We start from the raw sequence: 24,514 nt of genomic DNA on the forward strand, positions 1-24,514 counted from the left end.
GTCTGAAAACAAAAAAAAAAAAAAAAAAAATTAAGGGCTGGGGATTTAGCTCAGTGGTTCTGCTGCCTGCCTCGCAAGCACAAGGACCCAAGTTTGATCCCCAGTACCAAAAAATAAATAAAATAAAAAAGGCTGGAGATACAGCTCAGTGTGTAGATCCTGGGTTTAATCCCCAATAATGAAGAAAGGAACGGAGGGAGGGAGGGAGGTAAAAAGAGAGTAAAGAAGAAGGTAGGAAGGAAGGAAGAAGAAAGAAAGGAACCAAGGGAGTAGGGCTAAGTAACTTGAATAAAGGTACAATAAGTGATGGATAAGGATTTAAACTCATGTTTCCATGTACTGATAACATTGGATACATTGAAATTTACATATTGATTCATAGTACATTCTATATGCTACCCATTGTTCTGACTTTATTACTAGTTTGTTTTGTGTTTTTTTGTTGTTGTTGTTTTTTTTAGACAAGGTTTTGTTCAGGGCTGGCCTTGAACTCACTGTGGAGCCCAGACTGTCCTCAGACTCATGGGAATCCTCCTGCCTCAGTCTCCCAAGTGTTGGGATTATAACTGCATTCCACCACACCTAGCCCAAAAATTGGAATTTTAAACCAGAATCTGAAAAGTGTGATAAACTTAGCAATTATAGGTGTCAGTGTAGGCACTGGAGTCAGTCAGACCTAGGTTTGTGTCCTAGCTCGCTGTTTTCTATCTCATTACTAGTTTTATGTCTTTAGGCAAATCATTTCCTTGATCTTCAGGGACTTAGTTGACTACAGTGAAATCATCTTGGGAAAAAATGAGTGAGTTGACAGGAGCTATGATCAGCTTTTAAGACTTTGAGATTCTAGAGCATGCTGTAGAGATTATGTATGGAAAGCCCAAAATATATTCTTAGGGGGAAGAGATGGAAACTAATGTAATAAGCTACCCTAATAATAATAATAATAATAAGCTAATAATGTTAAGCTACCACATAAGATCTTAAAACTTCACAATAACCCTTTAAAATAAGTATCATGCTTTATTTACAGATATAGAAACTAGGGGTAGGTATGGTCCACTTATACTCCTAGTCTTATACTATAAGTTTGAGGGCCAGAATTTAAACCCATTTTAGCTAACTTCAAAGCCTGTTTAGCTGATATTATACAGTACTACTTAAGAGTTTTGAAGACTGTGTGGAACATTATGACTGCTATCTCTGAACAATGTTAGCTGGCATTACAGTTATTTAATAAAGTAAATGCATTTGTACATAGTCCCTGATGGTCCAGATGACCATTTTTACTCAGCAACTCCTACTGACTGTCACTGTGACTACTGGACACAGATAGACAGCCCTCTATAAGTACCTGAAAGAAGTATCACCTTCATAAGAAACATAGGTCTTACTAAGAGCCTGTGTGTGTGTGTGTGTGTGTGTGTGTGTGTGTGTGTGTGTGTGTGTGTATTATATTTGGGTTGGTAATTTATTTCTCTAAGCTGTCCAGGCTGGCCTCAAACTTGTGATCCTCCTGCCTCAGCTTCTCAAATAGCTAAAATTACAGTTGTATGCCACCAAGCCAAGCAAGAGCCTGTTTTACACAATGTGCTTAGAAAATTTTTATTTATTTGTTTATTTACTTATTTACTTATTTTTGGTGCCAGGGATTGAACTCAGGACCTTGCACTTGCGAGGCAGGTGGCGGAACCACTGAGCTAAATCCCTGGCCCAGAAAAAATAATTTTTAGGTATGACTTAAGAGTCTTACGAGCGTCGTAGGTGACATATTAACCTTACTGGTATGTCTACTTCATATGTCCTAGGTACTTTTAAACTCAATACGGATGCTGCTGAATTCATTCCTCAGGACAGAAAAAATTCTGGTCTAAACTGTGGGACTCAAAGAAGACTAGACTCTAATAGAATTGGCAGAAGAAATTACAGTACATCACCTCCCTGTCACCTTTCCAGGCAGGTCCCATATGATGACATCTCTGCTGTTCATCAGTACAGTTATCCTTCTGGAAGCAAACCTAAAAATCAACAGACATTTTTCCAATCTTCTGCTTCTAACAAGTCACTCAAGAACCATGGCCTTCAGTGTCAGCCTTGGCAAAAATTGAGGAATGAAAAGCACCATATCAGAGTCAAGAAAGCACAAGGGCTCATTGACCACACTGCAGATATAGCTAGCTTAGAAAATGTGGCAAGATCAGAAAGTGGGACAAATCCCAGAGAGCACAGCCCTTCTGAGAGTGAGAAGGAGGTTGTTGGTGCTGATCCCAGGGGAGCAAAACCCAAAAAAGCAGCACAGTTTGTATATAGCTATGGTAGAGGACCAAAAGTTAAGGGGAAACTCAAATGTGAATGGGGTAACAAAATAACTCCAAAACCTGAGGATGTGGGACCTGAAAATATCAAACCTGTGGGAGTTTCCCACCCTGACTCTTCAGATGCATCCTGTAGAAAAGGAGGGCTGGATGGGTATGGGGCCAGACGAAATGAGCAGAGAAGATACCCACAGAAAAGGCCTCCTTGGGAAGTGGAGGGGGCCAGGCCACGACCAGGCAGGAATCCACCCAAACAGGAGGGCCAACGACATGCAAACGCAGGCCCCAGAAACAACATGGCTCCCATTCCAAAGGATATCAATGAAAGATCAACAAAATCTGCCTGTGACAGTGAGAATTTGGCAATCATCAACAAGTCTTCCAGACGGGTCAACCAAGAGAAAAATGTAAGGAGGCAGGATCCTCCAATGGTTTCTCCTTTCCCCCGAGGCAAACAGAACCATGTGCTAAAGAATATGGAAACACATACAGGTAAATACTAATTTTAAGTAATATATTTACATAGTTTAGAAACCAGAAATTTGAAGTGGTATATAGTGAAAATTTCTTCCTCTCTTTACTTACCATCTGCCTAGATTCTGTCTCTGTCTGTTCTTCTTCCTACTAGATAAAAACACTTACTTTGCTTTAGATATATCAGGAGCAGATATAAATAATTTTTTTTCCCCAAATAAGGAATGCTGTAAGAGCTTTTAGAATTATCGATATAGTGGGTCTGATTACAAGATTTTTTTGAGTTGTGAAAGCAGAAGTAGGGGATGGGAACATCACTGCCTCTGAGGGGTTTTAGCTTGGGTCATCTCATCTGCCTCATCTTATTGCTCAGTTGTAACAGTTCCTAATGATCTCATCTCTCTTATTTCAGTTCATCTCTTTGCACCACCATCATATAGCAACCTTTCTTCCCTTGTTTTGTTTTGTTGTTTTGCTACTGGTCATTTCAACTCAGAGCCTTAGTACTGAGCTACATCCCCAGCCCATATATTTATTTATTTATTTCTTTATTTAACAGTAGTAGGGACCCAGAGCCTTTACACTAAGCTATATTCCCAATCTGTTTTGTGTTTTCTTTTGAAATAGGGTCTCCCTAAGTCACCAAATTGCCCAGACTGGGATTAAATTTTCAATCTTCCTGCCTCATCCTCTCCAGCACCAGCATTACAGGCACACTTTACCATGACTGGCAGAGAGCAGTCTTTCTAAAATATTTTGAACTGTCATTTCCCTGCTTCCATTTACTGGTTTTCGCCACCAGCAGCTTCTGCCTTAATCAACAGAATCATCTTCTGCAGCCTCAGGCACCACCATTTTGTTCCCTGTCTTCTGTGTTGTTCTTTTTCCATGTTGCTCCTTCTCTGTAGAAGCCCTACCACTCAGTTATTTAGTGAATTCTTCATGTTCAAAAGCTGGTTTAGTGACATATTTGGAAACCTTTCCTCACCATTATCGATAGCATTGATTTCTTCTATCACTTACATATATGTCTGTCTCCTGCTTCTGTTTCAGAACTGACTGCTGGAAACTAGAGTTTATGTGTTAGTGCCCTCCACTAATCTGTAAGCCAGTTAAAAGCAGATACTGTATCTTTCATTTCTTTTTGTAATTCTGCTGCCTACCGCAGCTGCTAGAACAAAATAGCTTCACAGTTCTGTTAGATTGAACTTACATTGAACTGAATATTTCTTTATTGTAGTGCTCGGTATTGAACCCAGGACTTCCTCTAACTGAGTTACATTCCCAATCCTTTTTCAGTTTATTTTCTTTGTTGATATTTTAAGACAAGGTCTCACACTGTGTAGTTCAAGTTGGCCTTGAACTCACTATATAGCCCAGGCAGGCCTCGAATTCATGGTGATCTGCTTGCCTCAGACTCTTGAATGCTAGAATTACAGGCATTCACCACCACTCAGGTTTAAAATTCATCTTGAGACAGGGTCCCACTAAGTTGTTCAGGCTGAGCATGAACTTGAGGTCCTTTCGGTCCCAGCCTTTCCAAATGCTGAGATTATGAGCATATGCCACCATGCCTGGCTAAAATTTTGTCCTCTAAATACTTCCCACCCTTTGGTTCAAATTTTATCCTATAGCACAGTGCAGCAGCCAGTTTTCTCGCAGTTTTTTTCCCCTCATTTCACATCTTTTCTTTTTTGAAACAGGGTCTTGCTCCGTAATTCAGGCTGGCCTCAAACTTGCCACAATCCTGCCTCAGCCTCAGTGCTGGGGTTGCAGGTACATACCATCACCCCTGGCTCAAGTCAGTCTTTTGCAGTATTTAAAGATATCCTTCATTTCATCAAGGTTGAATTAGTTTTCCTTATGTACCTTTACAGTGTACCCCCTACCTTTCAGTTTAATGTGACAGATAGTGTAATATCTGTCACTTTCACTTCCTGCCCAGGACCTGTTTTTACACTAGTCTGTAGTTCTTCTAGTTGCTTATTAAACCAGATAGTTCTTAGGACTTCATCTTGTGTGTAAAGCAGAGAACAGTATGAGGCAGATATTTTACCCCTGAGCTATACCCTCAGCCTAGTAACTTTTAACATTTTTATTATCAATTAATTAATTTATTTTTGAGACAAAGTCTCACTTTGTAGCTCAGGCTGGCCTTGAACTCACTATGTAGACCATGCTGGCCTTAAATTCATGGCAATCCTCCTACCTCAGCCTTCCAAGTGCTGAAATTACAGGCATGTGCCACCACACCCAGCTAGTAACTTTTTTAAAAAATTGAGACAGGGTCTCCTTATGTTCCAGGCTGGCATTGAACTTGCAGTCCTCCTGCCTCAGCCTCTCAGAGTGCTAGAATTATAGGTACGTGCCATTATCACCAGTTTAAGTAAACTTGTTTGCATAGTGATCTCCAACCTCTGTTGGCTTTCAACACTGCTTATTTCCCCTTAGGTGATATTGGTCAGCTTTTTTCCCTCATTTTTATCTATAGCCATACCAAGAATTCTCCAGTTTTATTCAAACCTTCCTAACATTTGTCTCTGTAAGTCTCAGTGGACTTTCTAGCTTCTTACTTCACTGAGAAAGGAAAACCATTAGGCAGGTATACTTAACATTTTGTTCCTTCTGTGCAAATTCAGAGACTTCTGTGCTTACTCTTCCTTAAATTTCTTTGGGATTTCCTTTCACTAACATTTTCACATCTACTATTCCAACTTCTCAGCCTGAAGTTCTTCCAAGGTGCCTCTACCCTCCTAAGGAAAATTTCCCTGATAAATGGCTTCCAAGTATTTTCTTCTTCCATTCCAGTCTCATCAAGAGTCAGTCATTGCCGGGCGTGGTGGCGCACGCCTGTAATCCCAGCACTTGGGAGGCTGAGGCAGGAGGATCGCTGTGAGTTCGAGAACAGCCTGGGCTGCATAGTGAGTTTCAGGGCAGTCTTAACTACACAGTGAGACCCTGTCTCAAAAAAATCAAAAAGAAAAAAAAGAGTCAGTCATCTATTCTGTTTCTTCTACATTTTGATTCATTTCTGTCGAGCAGGGTTCTCTGTGAGTTCGAGAACAGCCTGGGCTGCATAGTGAGTTTCAGGGCAGTCTTAACTACACAGTGAGACCCTGTCTCAAAAAAATCAAAAAGAAAAAAAAGAGTCAGTCATCTATTCTGTTTCTTCTACATTTTGATTCATTTCTGTCGTCTGCTTCAGTGATATAGATATCATAGATAATGTCATGAATGGCTTCCTTCTTACCACATGCATTGGACAGATGTATGTCAGTCCTTATAATACCAGATCTCCCTTTAAGTTTGACACAAAGGAGTCTTTCTTGAACTATGACTTCTCTAACTCATTTGATATTCCTTGCCTGTTCCTACTTGAATCCTTAAGTTTCTCTTCCTTATTTTTATTTATTTATTTTTTTTATTTTTTTGGTTTTTTTTTTTGTTGTTGTTTGTTTTTTTGAGACAGGGTCTCACTATGTAGTTGAGAATAACCTGGAACTCACTATGTAGCCCAGGCTGGTCTCAAACTCACAGTGATCCTCCTGCCTCAGCCTCCCAAATGCTGGGATTGCAGGAGTGCGCCACCACACCTGGTCCCTCATTCTTTTTCCTAGCTGTTGGTGTTTCCTTGGGTTTTTTTGGGTTTTTGTTTCTTTGTTTTTTGAGACAGGGTCTCACTATGTAATTGAGACTGACTTGGAACTCACCGTGTAGCTTAGACTGGTCTCGAACTCACAGCGATCCTCCTGCCTCAGCCAACTAAGTGCTGGGATTACAGGCATGCACCACCACACCTGGCTTCACTTGTTAAATTTTATTGAAAAATTTTTCCGTGCTTTCTTGCTGTGCTGACTTCTCACATCTTACCTTCAAACCACAAGTTCTGCTACAAGCTTTAGATTTAGATATACACAGGTATGACATGTAATTCATAATCAGTAAGACTTAAGTTGAACATACTGACCATTATCTTGAATTTGTTGTTTTTTGGTTTTCTTTTTTTTTTAATACCAAGCATCAAAGACAGGACCTTGCACTTGTGAGGCAGGTGCAGTGCCACTGAGCTAATAAATCCCCAGCCCTTTATTTGTTTTTTGTTTTTTGTAGTACTAGGGGTTGAGCCCAGAGTCTTAACACTGAGTTGCATCCCCAGCCTTGTTTTTATTTTTTATTTTGAGACACTAAGTTGCCTGGGTTCGGCTTGAACTTTTTATCCTCTTTTTGCTTCATCTTCCCACCATGCTGGAATTATAGACATGCGCCTCCATGCCTGGCTTGGGTTAGCTTGTGTGTATGTGGCTGTGTGGGGGAGTACTGGGGAATAAACCTAGGGCCTTCACACTGAGCTACATCCCTAGCTCCTTTTTAGTTGTGTAGTTTGTCTTTCTTTTTTTTTTTTTTTTGATACTGGAAATCAAACTTGGGACCTTGTGCTTGCAAGGCAGGCAGCAGCACCTCTGAGCTAAATCTCCAGCCCTTGTTTTATATTTTTAAGACAGCGTTTCATCAAGTTACTAAGCTGCCCAAACTGGGTTTGAATTTACCATCCTCCTGCTTCAGCTTCCCAGAGGCTGCACCACCACACTTGGCTTGGATTAGCTTTTTTTAATAAATTACTGAAATGCTTGAGTAGATAACATGCTTGTACTCCCAGCACCTAGATATAATCAGCTTTATCTTTTTGTTCTACTTTGTTTTGTTGTTTTTGAGACAGAGTCTCACTATGTAATCCAGGCTAGCTTCAAACTCATGGTGATCCTCTTGCCTCAGCCTCCCATGTACCGGGATCACAAGTGCACACCACCATGCCTAGCTTGTTCTATTTTCTTACAGAAATTTTTCAATGCTCATTTTTACATAGTTGAAATCATATAAATAATTTTCATCATTTTTGGGTTTTTTTGGTACTAGGGATAGAACTTGGGACCTTGCACTTGTGAGGCAGGCAGCAGTACCACTGAGCTAAATCCCCAGCCTAATTTTCATGTTTTTTGCTCTCCAACTAGAAGCATAGAGTAGGCACAATCATGACTGAAAAATGATAGAGAAGCCCTGCTGAGGAAACACCTATGGGGGCTGAAAAAGAACCTGTGGTCAGGACAGGGCTGTGACCTAGCACAAACAAGAATCTTGGAACTGAATTTAACACTTTATGAACATAGAGCTGTTCTGGAGACTACTAGATTCTGCATGTTAGGCATGTTTTGATAAAACTGAATGGACAGGTAAATACTGTCTGTGAAAAACTTGCACTGTTTCTCTTTCTAGGACCTTTCTGGAACCTTTTATGTTTTTGCTTATTGTCATTCTTTTAAACAAGAAATAGTGTTAGGTGCCCACGACGGTAAAAATCTCTGCCCTCAAGGAGTGTACATTTTATGTATAGAATTAAACAATAAGCAAGATGAAATATGTGGCATATCACTTATATTTTGTGTTAAGGAAACACCATGTGAAAGAAGTGTAGGGAATGCTGAGGTGGTGGGCTACAAGTTTAAAAGTATACCCCGGGACTGCCTCATTAGATGGTTACCTGGGGAGAGTGGGTAACTAGAAATTGTACCAAGTCTTTTGCACTGCGCTACATCCCCAACCATTTATTTATTTATTTATTTCTCTCAGTATCAGGACCTTGTACTTGCCAAGTAGCTGTGCCATAACATCCCCAGCTAATTTTTTTTTTTTTTTTTTAATTTTAGGGAGGATCTCACTAAGTGGCTAAATTGCCCAAGCTGGGCTTGAACTTGTCTCCTGCCTCATATCCCAGAGTGCTGGGATTACAGGTGCACATGCCATGCCAGGCAGGACATCAGTCATTATTTGAGTAAACACCTCAAGAGGGTGAAGGACAGAGCTGTGCAGATGTCTAGAGAAAAGCCTTCTTTTTGGGGGGAGAAGAAGTACCAGGGACCTCACACTTGCCAGGCAGGTGCTGTGCCATTGAACTAAATTCCCAGCCCCAGAAAAAAGCCTTCTTGATAGAGGGAATATCAAGTGTAAAGATTCTCAGGCAGGAATCTGATTGCCATTTTGAGGAAAGGAAAAGTCCAGTCTGATCTCAGAGAGGTGACCTAGGGAAAGAGTAATAGCAATGAGGACTGGGAGGTGATGGGAACCACTAAAGGACTTTGGCTTTTACAGGCCTCCAGAGGTAAGAGCCATTGGCAAATTCTGAACAGAAGAGTGGCCTCATCTAATTTGCATTTTAACGGGCTTTTTTCTGGCTGTTGTGGCCAGAATAAAGTAGAAAAACTAGTGAGGCAGTTTTAATAATCAGGTGATCTGAAAAGTGGTTTAGACCAGAGTGAGAGCTGCAGAGATTGGATTCTGGATATATTTTGAAGGTAGAGCCAGCAGGATTTGCTGACATACTGAATGAGAGATGTGAGAGAGAAAGGACTTGGCAAAATTGGTGGTTTATTCGAAGTTGGCAGCCATCACCACATTGCTGGATATGCATCTGAGTGGTCATATTTTACTGCAACTGGATTGTAAAACAACACTTAAAAAACATTATTAACAAGTTTATATAAATATTAATATTTTAATAAGTTCATAATATAAACAACAGAGACAGTAAACTTTTATCTTTTTAATTAATTTTATTGATATACCTTTAACATACGTAATGATCACATACATCACAGGAAATCTGTACCTGTACAAAATAACATCCCGATTCTTCCCTTCCTTCCCCTCTCCCCCAACTCTCTTCTTCTCACCCTTTTTCTTGGTACCAGGGATCAGACTCAGGACCTTTGCACTTGGGAGGCAGGCAGCTGCACCACTGAGCTAAATCCCCAGCCCTGTTTCCATTTTTTATTCCATTCTCTCTTTTTCCTTTTCCACTCCCTCCTTCCTTCTTTCCACTCCCTAGTTCTCTTTCCGGTTTGAACCCTTTCTTCCTCCTTCCCAACATCTGTCATCCATTCTGGTCCTTGCTGAGAAGCAGTGAAATTTAGAAAGCAGAGGATTGCATTGTTAAATATGTTCAATATTTCTTTTGGGCTTTTTTTTTTTTTGGCAGTGCTGAGGGTCAAAACCAGGACTTTGCATATGCAAGGCAAATTTTCTGCAACTAAGCTACATCTCTAGACTTCTTTTCTTATTTTTCTATGTCACTTCTAACAATTCTATTCTACAACGGTCGATACGTATTTCTATAGAATTCACCATAATTATAATTCCATCCAGTCAGCCTCTTATGATTAGACACCTCAAACTTCTCTATGAAGAGTTGCTTTGTACTTAACTTGTCCCACCAGAATCTTCCACATGTAACATGTTAACAGGTAGAAAATATAGTTAGGCTGTAGGTACAGCTCAGTGATAGAGCACTTGCCTGTGCAATGCCCTGGGTTCAATCTCTAGCAACAAAAATTAATTTTAATTTACTTTGTTATTCAGAGATGTTAATCTGTGCAAGGAAGGGAAGCCCTGCTTTTAAGAAAGGATCTAGGTCTTGTTCTTCATTTTTATAATAGAATTCAGTTTTATGGTATGTTCATTTGTTACCAAAGTGGGTAAGTTTCCCTTTAATTAGCCACATAAAGTATCTTTATTTCAGGCTTTCCTCCTAGGGTTAGGGAGGCATTCCAGAAACTTCAGTGAAACCATCAACTTTCAGGGAAAAAAGTTACAAGGCTGGGGATTTGGCTCTGTGCTTCTGCTGCCTACCTTGCAAGCACAAGGGCCCAAGTTCGATCCCTGGTACCACAAAAAAAAAAAGAAAAGAAAAGAAAAGAAGTTATAAAACAGACTAGATATCACTGATTTATTCTTTTATCCCTTAATTCAACAAAAAAATTTTGAGGCAGGGTCTCACTATGAAATTCAGGCTTGAAATCACTATAGCCCAGGCTGGCCTCGAATGTATAGCAGTCCTCCTGCATCGGCCTTCCTGGGGCTGGGAATACAAGCATGTGCCACATCTAGCTCCACAGGTATTTATTAAGTACCTACTATATTCCAGACATTGGAAATACTACATTCAGCAAGGTAGACATGGCCCTGTCTCTGCTCATGGAATTTACAATGTTAGGGTATTATATATTTCTTTTGATACTAAATTGATCAGATAGTAATCTTAGGAAAGCCAGTATTGTGGAGTAATTAGTGAGCTTTTGAGTCAGATAGTGGTGAGGTTTAATTTTGACTTTCACCTTTTTAGTTATATGAGCTGGGGTAAGTGATCTGTTCACTTTGATCTTCAATTTCCTCACCTATAAAATAGTAAATATATTATGACCTTGTTAAGATTAAATAATTCATGTAATGTGCGTTAGCACAGTGCTTGGTATGTTGTCTTTAAACTTATTTTAATCTTGTACTTATTTGGACCTGAAAATAAATAGTAGTATTATAAAATAAATGCTAAAATATGTACTCAAAAAAGCCCTCTCCCCCAAACCCCAACTTGAGAGTACCTGGCTATATATTAAGATCTGGAAAGACTGCTTCATTTGTATTTGAGGGGAAAAAAAAAAACAAAAAACTAGAAATGAGTGAAGTTGTTTCTTGAGGAATAAATCTGGTGAGTTTTTTGGGTCTTGTTTTGTTTGGGCAGGGTCTCACAGTGTTGACTAGGCTGGTTTCAAAGTCCTGAGTTCAAGTGACCCTTCCACCTGAGTCTCCCCAGGGTTGGGACTAGAGGCATGTGCTACTACACCTGGTTTAGTCTGGGAGGATTCCTGTGATGCTTGTTGTACACTTTTCTGTGTTAGTCATGGGGAATTCCTGGAACCAGGGACTGTGTTCCCTTCATTCTGGTTAACCCTACCATGGGATTTGTGGTAGGTCCCAATCATTCATATATATATTTTTGTTTGTTTGTTTGTTTGTTTTGTTTGTTTGTTTGTTTGTTTTTTGCGACAGAGTCTTCCTATGTAGTTGAGACTGAACTGGAACTCATTCTGTAGCCCAGGCTGGTCTCAAACTCATAGCAATCCTCCTGCTTCAGCCTCCTGAGTGCTGGGATTGCAGGCATGCGACACCACACCTGGCTCCCAGTCATATCTTTATTTAGAGAATGCCCAAAAGCTTTAAAGTGGGGGGGACACCTTTCAGGGCAACTGCTAGAGACCTTTCACTACCCATGGGCTGTTGCAACTAGTCCGTGGTTAGGCTTCTTACAGCTGATCACTGCAGTTCCATGAGCCTTACCCTCACCTAAATTCATGGAGTTGGTACATTCAGACCCACAGTACAGTGCCCCAGGTGTGCTCAAGCTGTGTTAAAGGGGCATTTGGCTATTCTGGTCTCTTCCTGGGCAGATTCTTGGGATTGTTTCTTTTTGTGGGGGGGTGGTTGTTTCTTGAATTATGAGAATCCCCAACTAAATATCTCCTTCCTAAATCCTCTACCTCAGCATATTTCTGCCCTTTCTTGGCCTCACCACTTGAATAGCAACTTTACTCATAATGCTTTAAAATCTCTCACCAGATTTTTCTCCCAAATGACTTGCTGCTCCTTGGTTGACTAAAATGAGGAGTGGTTTTCTGTGTTTGTGTTTATCTTTTTGTTTTGTTTTTTTGAACAGGTTCTCTAATTGAACAGCTAACTACAGAAAAATATGAGTGCATGGTGTGCTGTGAGTTGGTTCGAGTCACAGCCCCAGTGTGGAGCTGTCAGAGTTGTTATCATGTGTTTCATCTGAACTGTATCAAGAAATGGGCAAGGTCTCCAGCATCTCATGCAGGTCAGTGATTTCTCTTTTCTAAGTAGTTATTCTCACCTATTTGTTATATTTAAATACTAATTCTTCTTAAATATCTTACCTGCAAGGAGAGTATGTTGCCTTGATCACATGTTTCAGGTGACCAGAATTATAGGCAGTCTTAAAACTGCTGAACGTTGCAATAATAAAATATTTAGGGTATTTTTTAAGGTATTTTAAAATTAGTCATTATTATTGAAAATGATAGCTTTTATCCAAGTGGCAACATATATTTATTGTATAGTTTACTTTAGAAATTATACAAAGCAACTGTTTATTTACCCTCAGTATTAAAGTTGGTTTTGCCTTTCACATATCTTCTGCATAGTTATTATGGGCTTTTCCCAAATATAGTATATGCTTTCTGAACTGTGGCTCTCTAATTCAAAACATTTGAATTTTCTTGCATGTACTCAATTTATCCTATTAAACCACATACCTACTTGATTCATTATATCTGAAAGTCCTTATAAATGTAATCCCAAATGTGGTATTTAAGCAGAGCATTTGCTATTATGAAGTTGTTGCTTAAATGTCTAACATACTTAACATTAAAATTACTACAGTTTCTTCTATAGTGTGGTTTTCTATAGATTTAAAACAAAATTTTTTGAGACAGGATGTCACCTTTGCCCTAGCTTTTCCTGATAGCTTGTTTGGAGGTTCTAGCAGGGGAATACAACTACTCATATACCTTTGACTGAAGAAATGGTCCTCCTCTATTTGGGAGGGTTGTCTTCTTTAACCAAGCACACAGTTTTGTGGCAGGGGACACATATGGATCAGTAAGGGAGGAAGGGAACACCCATGTAGCCAGCCATATCAGCCAAATCAACCTTAATAGTCAGTAGTGGAACATGTTGGAGTCAGATTGCCTTCATATTCCCAAGCTGGTTTTGAAAACTTATAGGCTTGATTGATCCTCCTTTCTCAGCCTCCTAAGTAGCTGGGACTACAGTCATGTGCTACCATGCCTTACGTAAGTTTTGATTTAATTTTAAAACTTTTTTTTTTAATTTTAAAACTTTTTTTGTGGTGTTTGGGATTAAACCCAGGGCTTTGCACACACTAAGCAAGCCTCTGCCACCTAGCTACATCCTCAGCCCTAAATTTTCAAAGATTACTTGTGTTTTCTTTTTGGGGAATCCTAGGGATTGAACCCAGGGCTACATGCATGCTAAGCACATACTCTGACACTGAGTTACTTGTGCTTTTGAAAGAAAATTTATTTGGCTTACTCTCATTTTTTTTGACAGATGGACAGAGTGGTTGGAGGTGCCCTGCCTGTCAGAATGTTTCTGCACATGTTCCTAATACCTACACTTGTTTCTGTGGTAAGTTTGTTTGCATATACGGGAGCATGACCATTGATACTTTAACCATTCCCTTTTTACCATCACTAGCTCTTATCTTTTTTTTTCTTCTATCTGAGATCGAACTTGGGACCTTGCACTTGCGAGACAGGTGGCAGAACCACTGAGCTAAATCCCCGGCCCTCTTCTCTTTCTTTCTTTCTGTGAGCTCTCCTTATTTTTCTAACCAATTTGCTCATATTTTTCCTTGAATAGCAGTTTTCACCAATAATTTTTTTGGGGGGATTTATTTTGGTAGTGGGGATCAAACTCAGAACCTTGCGCTTGTGAGGCAGGCGGCAGAACCACTGAACTAAATCCCCAGCTGCCACCAAGAGTTATTAACTATTATCTCTTTATCTCTAGATTCAATCCTTTGGTGAATTCATTGCCATATTTGCCTGGAGTTTGTTTTTCCCTCTTTCGTTTTGACCATTCTTTTATTTAGAATCTACTGGCCTTACATGTTTTATTTCCAAAATCTGAGCCTTAGTGGATAGTAAGTATTGTTAGTTGAAGGAATGAGTATTCTTGAGTGTACTACTGCAAGGACAGCATGAAACTTGAAACAAGAGGTCAATTGAAAATTGGAGTCAGGCATGGTGACTCCTGCCTGTAATTCCAGAACTGGGGAGGCCAAGGCAAGAGGATTGTTGTAAGTTCAAGGCCAGCCTGGGATACACAGCAAGTTCAGCCTGAATTACATGGCAAGACCCTGTTTCAAACAACCAAAGAGAGTGGGCAATGGATAACTAGGACATCAAGGTTTAATTATCTTAAAGGACTTTTAGGCACAAAGTACCACCATGGAATTAAAAATCTTATTGGAGGCTTCACTGACAAGTTAGATAACTAAGAAGGCATAAGAATATGCAGCAAAGGTCAAAATGATATGAGAGAGAGAGAATGATATGGAAATGCAAATAATGGCCTTTTTTACTTGGTGACTTTGCCCCTCACAATTCAAGATGATTAATTTAGTGTGCTTTTATTGAGAATTTGCCACAGTACTATGAAAACGTGGGAAGAGACCGTTTAATGATTCTCCAAACCTTAAAGTTTAAGAGTTAAACTCAGTTAACCTGTGCTGCACTAGAACTGCAAAGTGCTGTGGGGGTCTTTGGACAAGGTGTGACATCTAGCTAGATCATTAAGGGAAGCTTTCATGAAAAGTAGACTTTAACTGGACTTGAACACTGGATAGGCAGGAAGGTTTCATTTTTATTTTTTAAAGAGAATGGTATAAGCAGAAATTCAAAACTAAGGAGGTTTACAGTCTTTTGGGAGAAGGAGTCATCCATTTATAGATCCCAGGATCTATGATGGTAGAAGAGTACATGACTGGAAAGGTGTCCTTTGTAGGCCAAGGAAAGCCATGGAGGTCATCACTTCTTTATGGAGATTAGTTTTTGGCTGTGAGAGTATTTTGGAATCTAAGCAGTTTGAGAACTTAAAATAATCCAGACAGAGTAAAATCTATAACGAGTGGGATAGAAAGGAAAAAGTAAAAACTTCTAAAGTAAATAAGCATTAACACCAATTCCTATTAGTTAATTTGTTTGTTTTTGCTTTCTTTTTGGGTTTTTGGGACAAGGTCTCACTATGTAGTTGAGACTGACCTGGAATTCACTATGTAGCCCAGGCTGGTCTTGAACTCACAGCGATCCCCCTGCCTCAGCCTCCCGAGTGCTGAGATTACGGGCATGTGCCACCATGCCCGGCCAATTCCTTTTAGTTTCCTAACAATTAACAACAATTCCTATTATTTGGAGGGACCCAAATGTGACTCCAGAGTTTCATGCTTTTGGAAATGATGATACGAAGGAAAAGAGTAGGCCAAGAGAACTAGGTTTGGTGGGAATAGTGAGTTCAGGTTAGAAATATTGGGATGGAGGGAATGGACAGGACATCAGTGAGAGATGTCCAGCAGTTAGGTAGGAATATTTTCAGAAGGATTAGAACTTAGGGATGATAATTGCAGTTAAGAGGAGCAGCTTACCCTAATGGATAAAAGGGTAAGGAGTGAGAAAAGGGTATAACACAGAGCCCTGGAAGAGAAAAGGCAAAATAACAGCAACAACAAAAACTATCATTTTGACTAAGGGAAAAGAGGTAGAACCACTAAAAGATGTTGGCAAAACTAAGGCACTATATTTGAACAAGAAAGCATAGAGGCAGGGCAGCATTTACGATTATTTGGAGATGAGCTTTTGGTGAGTATGAGTCAAGAGAATGAATATGGAAGATGAGGTAAGAAACCCTGGGGGAAAAGAAAAAGACGTGGTGATTAAGTAGAGAATGGGAAAAAAAGAGGTGCCAGTGATTTCTGTAGTTTTTGAGTGTCTAACTTGGACAGTGCTGATGATATTGACAGAAATAAGGAACACTGAAGAGGGAGGGGCTTTAGAGGGAAAATACAGACTTTGGGTGTAGATAAGTCAGAGGTGATAGAATCCCAAGCAGATGTTCAGAAGACCGTTGGACATATCGGATGATCATACAGATTTAGGACAAGGCAGAAAATGTAGATTTGGATAAAATTTTAAAAGAAACAATATAGAGAGAAAGCAGAGGCCTAGGACTGGTGATGGCTATCATTTCATATGTAAACTATGCAAGTGAGGATGAATTCTTTAAGAGCAATGATGAATTGTGTGCCTGGGTTTCACTCATCTCTGCTTTGCTAAGTCCAAGGAAGATGCCCAGTAAAGATTTGCAGAATGAGCTGGGCGTGGTGGCACATGCCTGTAATCCTAGCACTCAGGAGGTTGAGGCAGGAGGATCACTGAGTTTGAGGCCAGCCTAAACTACCTGTCTCAAAAAAAAAAGATTGTCCGGAGATTTAGCTCAGTGCTGCTGCCACCTGCCTCATAAGCGCAAAGTCCCAAGTTCAATCCCCGGTACCAAAAAAAAAAAAATTTTTTTTGCAGAGTTATATTGATTGTAAAATTTTAGTCCTTTTATGTCTATTTTATAGCTTTACAATAGGTGAGTTCTTACTATATAGGGGCTTTATATCCATTCTCCAGAAAACCTCCTCTTTATCCCAGTACTCTTCTTCCCTTATTTCTTTCTGATCATTACTGTAGATATTTATCAATCCAAGAGTTTGATCTAGTAGGTATTTATCTTAGATTAAATGTGTTCATTAGTGAAAATTACATTTTTGTAAGTAAAATGACATCTTTCACAGGTAATCTAGAATTTATGATTTATCATACTCAGAGAACCTTTTTTTTTTTTAACTTTTCTTTTTTGGCACCGGGAATTGAACCCAGGGCCTCACGCTTGCCGGACAGGCGCTACACTACTGAGCTACATCCCTGGCCCTCAGAGAACCTTTTCATTTGGTTTTTTGAGACAGGGTATTGCGATGTAGTTCAGGCTAACCCTAAACTCACTATATCTGGATGGAAGCTTTTGGGATGGAGTACTGGGGATCAAACTCGGGTCCTTGCGCTTGCGAGGTAGGTGATGAAACTACTGAGCTAAATCCCCAGCATGGAAGCTTTTGATTAATAGTATTATGTTCACTTTTTTGTTTTAAGATGTGAGGTAATATATTTGTTGAACTAATTAATGAAAACCACACTTAATCACTTCTCCGCCTTATGGCTAAGATCAAGTGTGAAAACCACACTTAAGCTTCACACTAGCTAGTAATTTTATTTCATTAAAATCAAGGATATGGTTGAAAATTGTAGCACTGACATTGATCTCATATGTTTTAGGCAAGATAAAGAATCCTGAATGGAGCAGAAATGAAATTCCACATAGTTGTGGTGAGGTCTGTAGAAGGAAACAGCCTGGCCAGGATTGCCCACATTCCTGTAACCTGTAAGTTGGAAAGCTGAATAAACACCTGGGGATTCCTAGTGGACATGTTTGTTGGTGACAGAACAGGGTGGATGTGGTACCTTTTACTGCGCTTTATTCTATACAAGGCATTCTACATGAGTTAATTTGTTGAATTCTTACCACAATTAGGTGATAAGTATTTATCATCTCCGCTTTACACATGAGGCTCAGAAAGGCCAAGCATCTTGCCCAGCACAGTATTGGGATGTGGTGGAGCTAGGATTTCCAAAGCCAGCCCTCTTTTCATTGTATTACATTTTTAAAAAGAAATAAGACTTAGATATTTTATCCTCCAGTGATAGTCAGGTCCAAGAGAGTATGTGGGACAGTCTTTGATGTTGGAGAGAAAGGCAGTTGTGTAGCATCCTATCTACTATTTTTAGGAAATGAATCTTTAACTTCTAATAAATAGCCAGCTTTAGAAAGTATCCATTCTGCTTCTAAATAATAAAAGAAGGGGCTGGAGATTTAGCTCAGTGGTTATGCTGCCTGCCTCGCAAGCTTATGGACCTGAGTTCAATCCCCAGTACCAAAAAAAAAAAAAAAAAAAAGAAATAATAAAAGAAATGTAGTCATAGTGAAATAGTTGGTCAGTGACAAATAAATTTCTTCAGACAGAGATTTAAATCTTGGGTTTGAATTGCTTAAATAGTTCTGTGCCCTAAGGGCCAGGGATTTAGCTCAGTGGTTCCACTGCCTGCCTTGCAAGTGCAAGGACCGGAGTTTGATCCCCCCGAAAAAAAATAGTTCTGTGACCTAGTACATGTTACATAACTTCTCTAAGCCTGAACTTGTACATCTATAAAATAATAGTTATTGGAATAATACTTATTATTACATAAGTTTTATGAAAATTAATGAATGCATCTAGGAGGCTTGGTACCAAGTCTGCCAACTGGTCAAAAATGGTTATTTCTTGCTTTATTACTCAAATCCAAGAGCAAAACAGACATGAGAATGTTATCAGTGCTTCTGCTGCGTGGAGCCAGGGTAAATATTTGACCTGGGGCCTGTGGTCAAGGTAAGGTAATGATGCTGCGAAGGAATGGTCAGTGGGGTAGAGCTGTTTCCAAATGGGCTAAAGAGCATGGCCTATGGTTTGCTGAGCAGTCGGCTGCCTTTCTCCAATGTACTCCTTCCTCAGGGACTCATTTCTTGTTTGTTTTGGTGCCAGGGATCGAACTCGGGTCCTTGGGCTTGCATATTTCTTAAGTTAACTAGCTGGTATTTTTATCATGACTATCAGAGAACATCAGAAGTCATGCAGATCAGGTAGTAAACACCACGTCTGAAGGAATGAGTACATTATGACCTGTTCTTTTGTGGCTCTGGAAATCCTGTACTTGACCTGGAAACTGCTTTTACTCCTGTCAGGAGTCTAGAGGTTACTAAAACCCATTTCCCAACAGTACTTTCCATGTCTCAGACAAAGCTTTATGTGTCTCTTATTTATATTTACCATCAGAAGCCTCAGATGTCCTCTTTCTCTATTTTGGGTTAGGTCATAAAATCCTCTGGAGCAGTGCTTGTCAAACCTGGCTGCATATTAGAATCAATTAGGGGACATTTTTAAAAAAACAGTACCCAGACTCTATCTCAGAGCAATTCAGTCTGTGGGAGTGGGTGAAATTCTAGGTGTAGCCACATTTGGTGGTACCTGCTTGTAATCGTTGCACTCTGGGAGGCTGAGGCAGGAGGACTGCAAGTTCAAATCCACCTGAGCAACTTAGGAACTTAGTGAGACTCTATCTCAAAATAAAAAACAAAGCTAGGAATGTATCTTGGTGAAGGTTGTGGGTTCAATCCCTAGTATTGCCCCCACCCCACCCCCAAAAGGTTCCAGTGTATAACCAGCATTCCAAACCATTGTTTAAAAGGTTAAGAAAACCTGAGATTGAGTTCAGACCTCAGGGACATTTGAAATTACTTCAAGTCACCCATACCTTCCCCACAGTTTATCTGTCATTTAAAATTACATAAATTGTTTTACCTGAAAGGATTGAACCATATCATGTGAAGTATAACTATTGTATAATCATGTTCATCTTTAAAGAGACCTGCCTAAATGTATGAGACTTTTTGTAAAAAAAATTCACCTTAGAAGACTTAGGCTCTTGTTCCTGGATTGTTTCCAATGTTCAAACCTTATTTAAGAGTCTCAGGGGCTAGGGATTTAGCTCAGTGGTTCTGCCGCCTGCCTCGCAAGCGCAAGGACCCGAGTTCGAACCCCAGTACCAAAAAAAAAAAAAGCTCTCAGGATTAAGAGTCATATATAAAGCTAAAAATCCCAAGCTGGGCATGGTGCACACCGGTAAGCTCAGCACTCTGGGAGGCTCAAGTGGAAGGAGTGCAAGTTGGAATCCAGCCTGGGCAACCTTAGTGACTTACAAGACTCTGGTATCAAAATACAAGTCTGGCTGGAGGTATAGCTCAGTGCTCAGGCCCTGGATTCAGTCCTTAGTCTAATATTCATCATCATCATCATCATCCCACCCAGACTACATTATAGGCACCTGTGTTTTTGTTTTTTACTTTTGCATAAAATTCTGTTACCAACAGGACTAATTAGACTTGCTTCACGTTGCCTTTTCATTCCCAAGGGATTTTACTTTGCCATCACCTAAAATTCCCTCTTTAAAAAAAAGTTCTTATAAAAATTCCCACAATGTATTTTTGAGTCACTATGTGATTTGCTAGACTGTCTGCTTTGAAGAGGGCGTTATTTGTTGGAGTATACAAATTCTATTTTGTAAGGTTTTTTTCCTGCTGGTTTCTAAGACATAGTTCCTATAAAAAGCATTCTACTCAGAGATCTGAGTAAACTCTTACCCCTTCCTCCTCTCCCTTTGTTGCTTACCAGCATGCCACCCTTCATGTCACCTTCTTACTATTCCCATTGTTAGCCCATTGCTGGATGATTTCTTCACTAGCTGAAAAGGACTGTACTTCTTATGGGTCTAGTATCTTTGAGCTCTATTACTTTGCTCAGAATCTGATCTTATACAGGACTCTGTTGGGCATTCTGCCAGTCACCTGAGTGGCAAGCTGTTTTTATCCCTCACTGCTATAAGTGGGCCAATGCTGTATTTGAAAATGTCATCTTTCTCAGGCCCAAATAAAACCAGAATTTTGACTTGGGCTTTAGTTTTCTGATTAAATGTCCTAAGATAAGAATTAACATCATTGTTTGGGGATTTTGTTTGTTTTTGTTTTTTCTTTTTTAGATGGGGATTCACTATATAAACCAAGCTGGCCTTGAACTCTCAATCTCCTCCCTCAGCCTTTGAGTGCTGAGATTATAGATATGCTCCACCAGGCCTGACTTGATTTTTTTTTTTTTCCCTTATCTTTTTATGGTACTGAAGTTTGAACCCAGGGGCTTTGTATGGAGCTACATCACCACCACCACCACCCCCTTTCAATTAATTAATTAATTTAGAGACAGAGTCTCACTATACAGTTCAGGCTGGTCTTGAACTCACTGTGCAGCCTAGGCTGCCCTAAACTCTGTGATTCTCCTGCCTCAGCTTCCTAAGTGCTGAGATTACAGGTTTTATTATGAAGCAGGGTCTTGTGAAGTTGCCCATGCTAGGGCCAGGGATTTAGCTCAGTGTTGCCACCTGCCTGCCTTGTAAGTGCAAGGTCCTGAGTTCAATTCCCAGTACCCCCCAAAAAATATATTTTGTTTGGTTTTTTTTGAGGGGTTGGGGGTTTGAGACAGGGTCTCACTATGTAGTTGAGACTGATCTGGAACTCACAATGTAGTCCAGGCTGGTCTCGAACTCACAGCAATCCTGCTGCCTCAGCCTCCTAAGTGCTGGGATTACAAGCATGTGCCACTATGCCTGGCCAAAAAAAATTTTTAATTAAAAAATAAATGGACAGATTACTGAAGTTGCCCATGCTGGGCTAGAACTTTTAATCCTCAGTTTGTTTGTTTTTGTAGTACTGGAGATTGAACCTAGAGCCATCATGATAAGTTAAATCCCCAGCTCTTTTTGATTTTTTATTTTGAGATAGGATCTTGCTAAGTTCCTAAGCTTTAGGAAAATACTAAAACATTTCATAGTAGGTTTATTTGTTGCTATATTCATAGCAGGGCCTACCTAGTTGGAGCAGCTTTGTTTTGGTTTGGGTACAGGGTATGATTTATTCATTGTAGCCATTCTGTTTTAGTCTGTGCCATCCTGGACCATGCCCACCCTGTCCTGCTTTTATGACTAAAACATGTGAATGTGGACGGACCAGGTAAGGTTGAAATTGTACTCTAAACAAGACTTCAGTCTTCTTTAGAAGTAAATGCATGATTTACTTGTGAATTTCCAAAACAAAAGATTAATTAGTAGATATAAATAAGTGGCAAGTGTAATAAAATGATCCTATGACATCCCCCGGGGATTGGTTCCAGACCTCACATGCTCAGTCCCTTATACAAAATGGTGTGGTATTTGCATACAACCTGAACATATCCTCCTGTATACTTTAAATCATCTCTGCATTACTCATATTATCTAATACAACTTAAGTATCATGTAAATAGCTTAAATTATATTGTTTAGGAAATAACAATAATGACAAGAAAGAAATCTTTACATGTTCAGTACGGATACAGTTTTTTAAAATTTATCTGCTCTTGGTTGAATCTGTGGGTGCAGAACTGATACAGAGGGCCAACTGTGGGACTGTTTTATAATAGTAGTTTATGTTGCTTATCCTGTTTTACAATCTTATAGGTGATTAAGTTGTATGCAGAGTGAGACTGTAAAATTACCCATTCAGTGAAATGCCAAGGTGACAGGAATTTTCTTAACCTCTCTAATGAGTAACAAAGCTAGTGGGTGAGCCCAGGCTTATTAAGGTCCAGGAGGCAGGCACCTTTTTTTCTGTGCCTCGTGTGGTATCACATCTAGGGGATTTTTCAGTGAATATTGTTGCATGAAAGAATAACTCCAGTAAACCTGCCTTGTTATAATGTAAGTTTTCCTGCATCTTCAGTGCACGGGCCACTTACAGCTGTGGAGTACCTGTAAGGCCCAGAAAGATCTTAGAATGATTTCTGAACCCTGAGACAAAATGAGATGATACATACTCGGGGATGTGCTATCTTTGAGACAAGTTCGTGATTTTTTTGAGATGGGGTCTTGTTATTTTGCCCAGGTTATCTTCAAAATCACAATCTTCTTGCCTCAGCCTTCTGAGTAGCTAGGATTATAGAGATGTGCCACTACACTGAGCTAAAAGTGACTTTTAAAACAAAATATGTAGTTGACATAGATTAAGAAACAGAATAAAACTTTTATTGCAGGAGAGTAGACTCCAAGTATTAAACCCTAGAAAGAGACCCAAAGTCAATGTTGAAAAGCTAATATGTCTGCAAAATTAATGTGTTTATTAGGACAAAGGTAGGATTATTCCCTACTCTGAATCAAAGACATATCTAGTAATATAGCAGCATAAAATGCCCAACATCCTGGATTGTATTTTCAGCCCATGTCAGAGCTAGGTGCCTTTCTTCCCCAGTTTGTAAGGTGGGAGCTCTAGACAAAACTAATACTACAATTTGAGGATCATCTAGCCCCTCACCCCTGGGCTCTTTTCCCTCCCACATGCTGCTTCATGGAACTTAGATGAGATCACATAGAACAAATTCTCTAAAGTAGCTTTCAATTTTTCACTGACCAGAAAATAAGGGCGAGAAAGGCAGGTTAGGATTTTTAAAAAAAGGAGAAGGAAGAAAGTGAAGCAGGAGTAATTAAGGAAATAAGAATTGGAGGAAGGAAACATAGGAAAAAAGAGGGTCGACAATGTCGAGAGAGTGTCAGTAGGTTTTGAGGGACGGTTTGGGCTTCAGTGTTCGTTTAGCTATGCAACGGAACCTTTTAGACTGGTGTCATCTTTACATCTGTCTTTCAGGCACACAGTTCGCTGTGGTCAGGCTGTCTCAGTCCACTGTTCTAACCCATGTGAGAACATTTTGAACTGTGGTCAGCACCACTGTGCTGAGCTGTGCCATGGGGGTCACTGCCAGCCTTGTCGGATCATACTGAACCAGGGTAAGTGGTATGCATACCAGTTGGAAGTACTAGTGAACTTTTCTGAAACTACATGGTATATAAATTGTATTGCAATAAAACTGTTTCAAAAATCCACAGTGAGCCGGGCATGGTGGTGCACACCTGCAATCCCAGCACTCGAGAGGCTGAGGCAGGAAGATCACTATGAGTTCGAGACCAGCCTGGGCTACATAGTGAGACCCTGTCTCAAAAAACCAAAAAAAAAAAAAAAAAAAAAAAAAAAAACCAAGGAAGCGCAGGGGAGAAAAAGACCCCCTCGCAAAAAAAAAAAAAAAAAAAAAAAAAAAAAAAAAAAAAACCCAGTGAGAGAAAAAAAAATCCACAGTGAGGAAAGAGAATCAAGGGAAGGGGAAAAATCCAAACCCATAGTAAAGTACCTGTTTACACTTAATAGGACAGCTAAAATAAAAATAATGACCAAATGTTGGCAAGGTTAAAACAACTTTCTCATACATTGCTGGCAGGTATGTAAAATAGTACAACCACTTTAGATGAGATTAGCGGTTTTTTTTTATAAAAGTAAACCCTATGTATCCTATGACCTGTGTACCTGAGTCATAAAAAGACTTCCAAGGAATATGTTTTCATAAGAGCCCCAAACCAGAAAACCAGATTATTCAAGGATAGACCAAAAAAAATTGTTTCTTTTCTTTCTTCTCTCTCTCTCTCTCTCTCTCTTTTTATACTGGGAATTGAATCTAGGCCCTCTGCCATGAGCTTCATTTC

General features: G+C 39.7%; 1 protein-coding gene across 4 annotated transcripts in view; it reads left to right on the plus strand.

Moving 5' to 3' along the window:
* Positions 1–24,514, plus strand: part of Nfx1 (nuclear transcription factor, X-box binding 1) — a 61,841-nt gene that overhangs the window by 3,793 nt on the left and 33,534 nt on the right. For all 4 annotated transcript variants that reach the window (XM_010619202.3, XM_010619203.3, XM_010619204.3 and 1 more), the window contains exons 2-7: positions 1,806–2,804; positions 12,328–12,486; positions 13,761–13,838; positions 17,588–17,693; positions 21,891–21,962; positions 23,628–23,767. In XM_010619202.3, the coding sequence (XP_010617504.1) occupies positions 1,806–2,804; positions 12,328–12,486; positions 13,761–13,838; positions 17,588–17,693; positions 21,891–21,962; positions 23,628–23,767 (1,554 nt within the window). The remainder of the gene's footprint in view (positions 1–1,805; positions 2,805–12,327; positions 12,487–13,760; positions 13,839–17,587; positions 17,694–21,890; positions 21,963–23,627; positions 23,768–24,514) is intronic.

Source organism: Fukomys damarensis, unplaced genomic scaffold (assembly GCF_012274545.1).
Source record: "Fukomys damarensis isolate Sample0158 unplaced genomic scaffold, DMR_v1.0_HiC HiC_scaffold_36, whole genome shotgun sequence".
NCBI classification, from domain to species: Eukaryota; Metazoa; Chordata; class Mammalia; order Rodentia; family Bathyergidae; genus Fukomys; species Fukomys damarensis.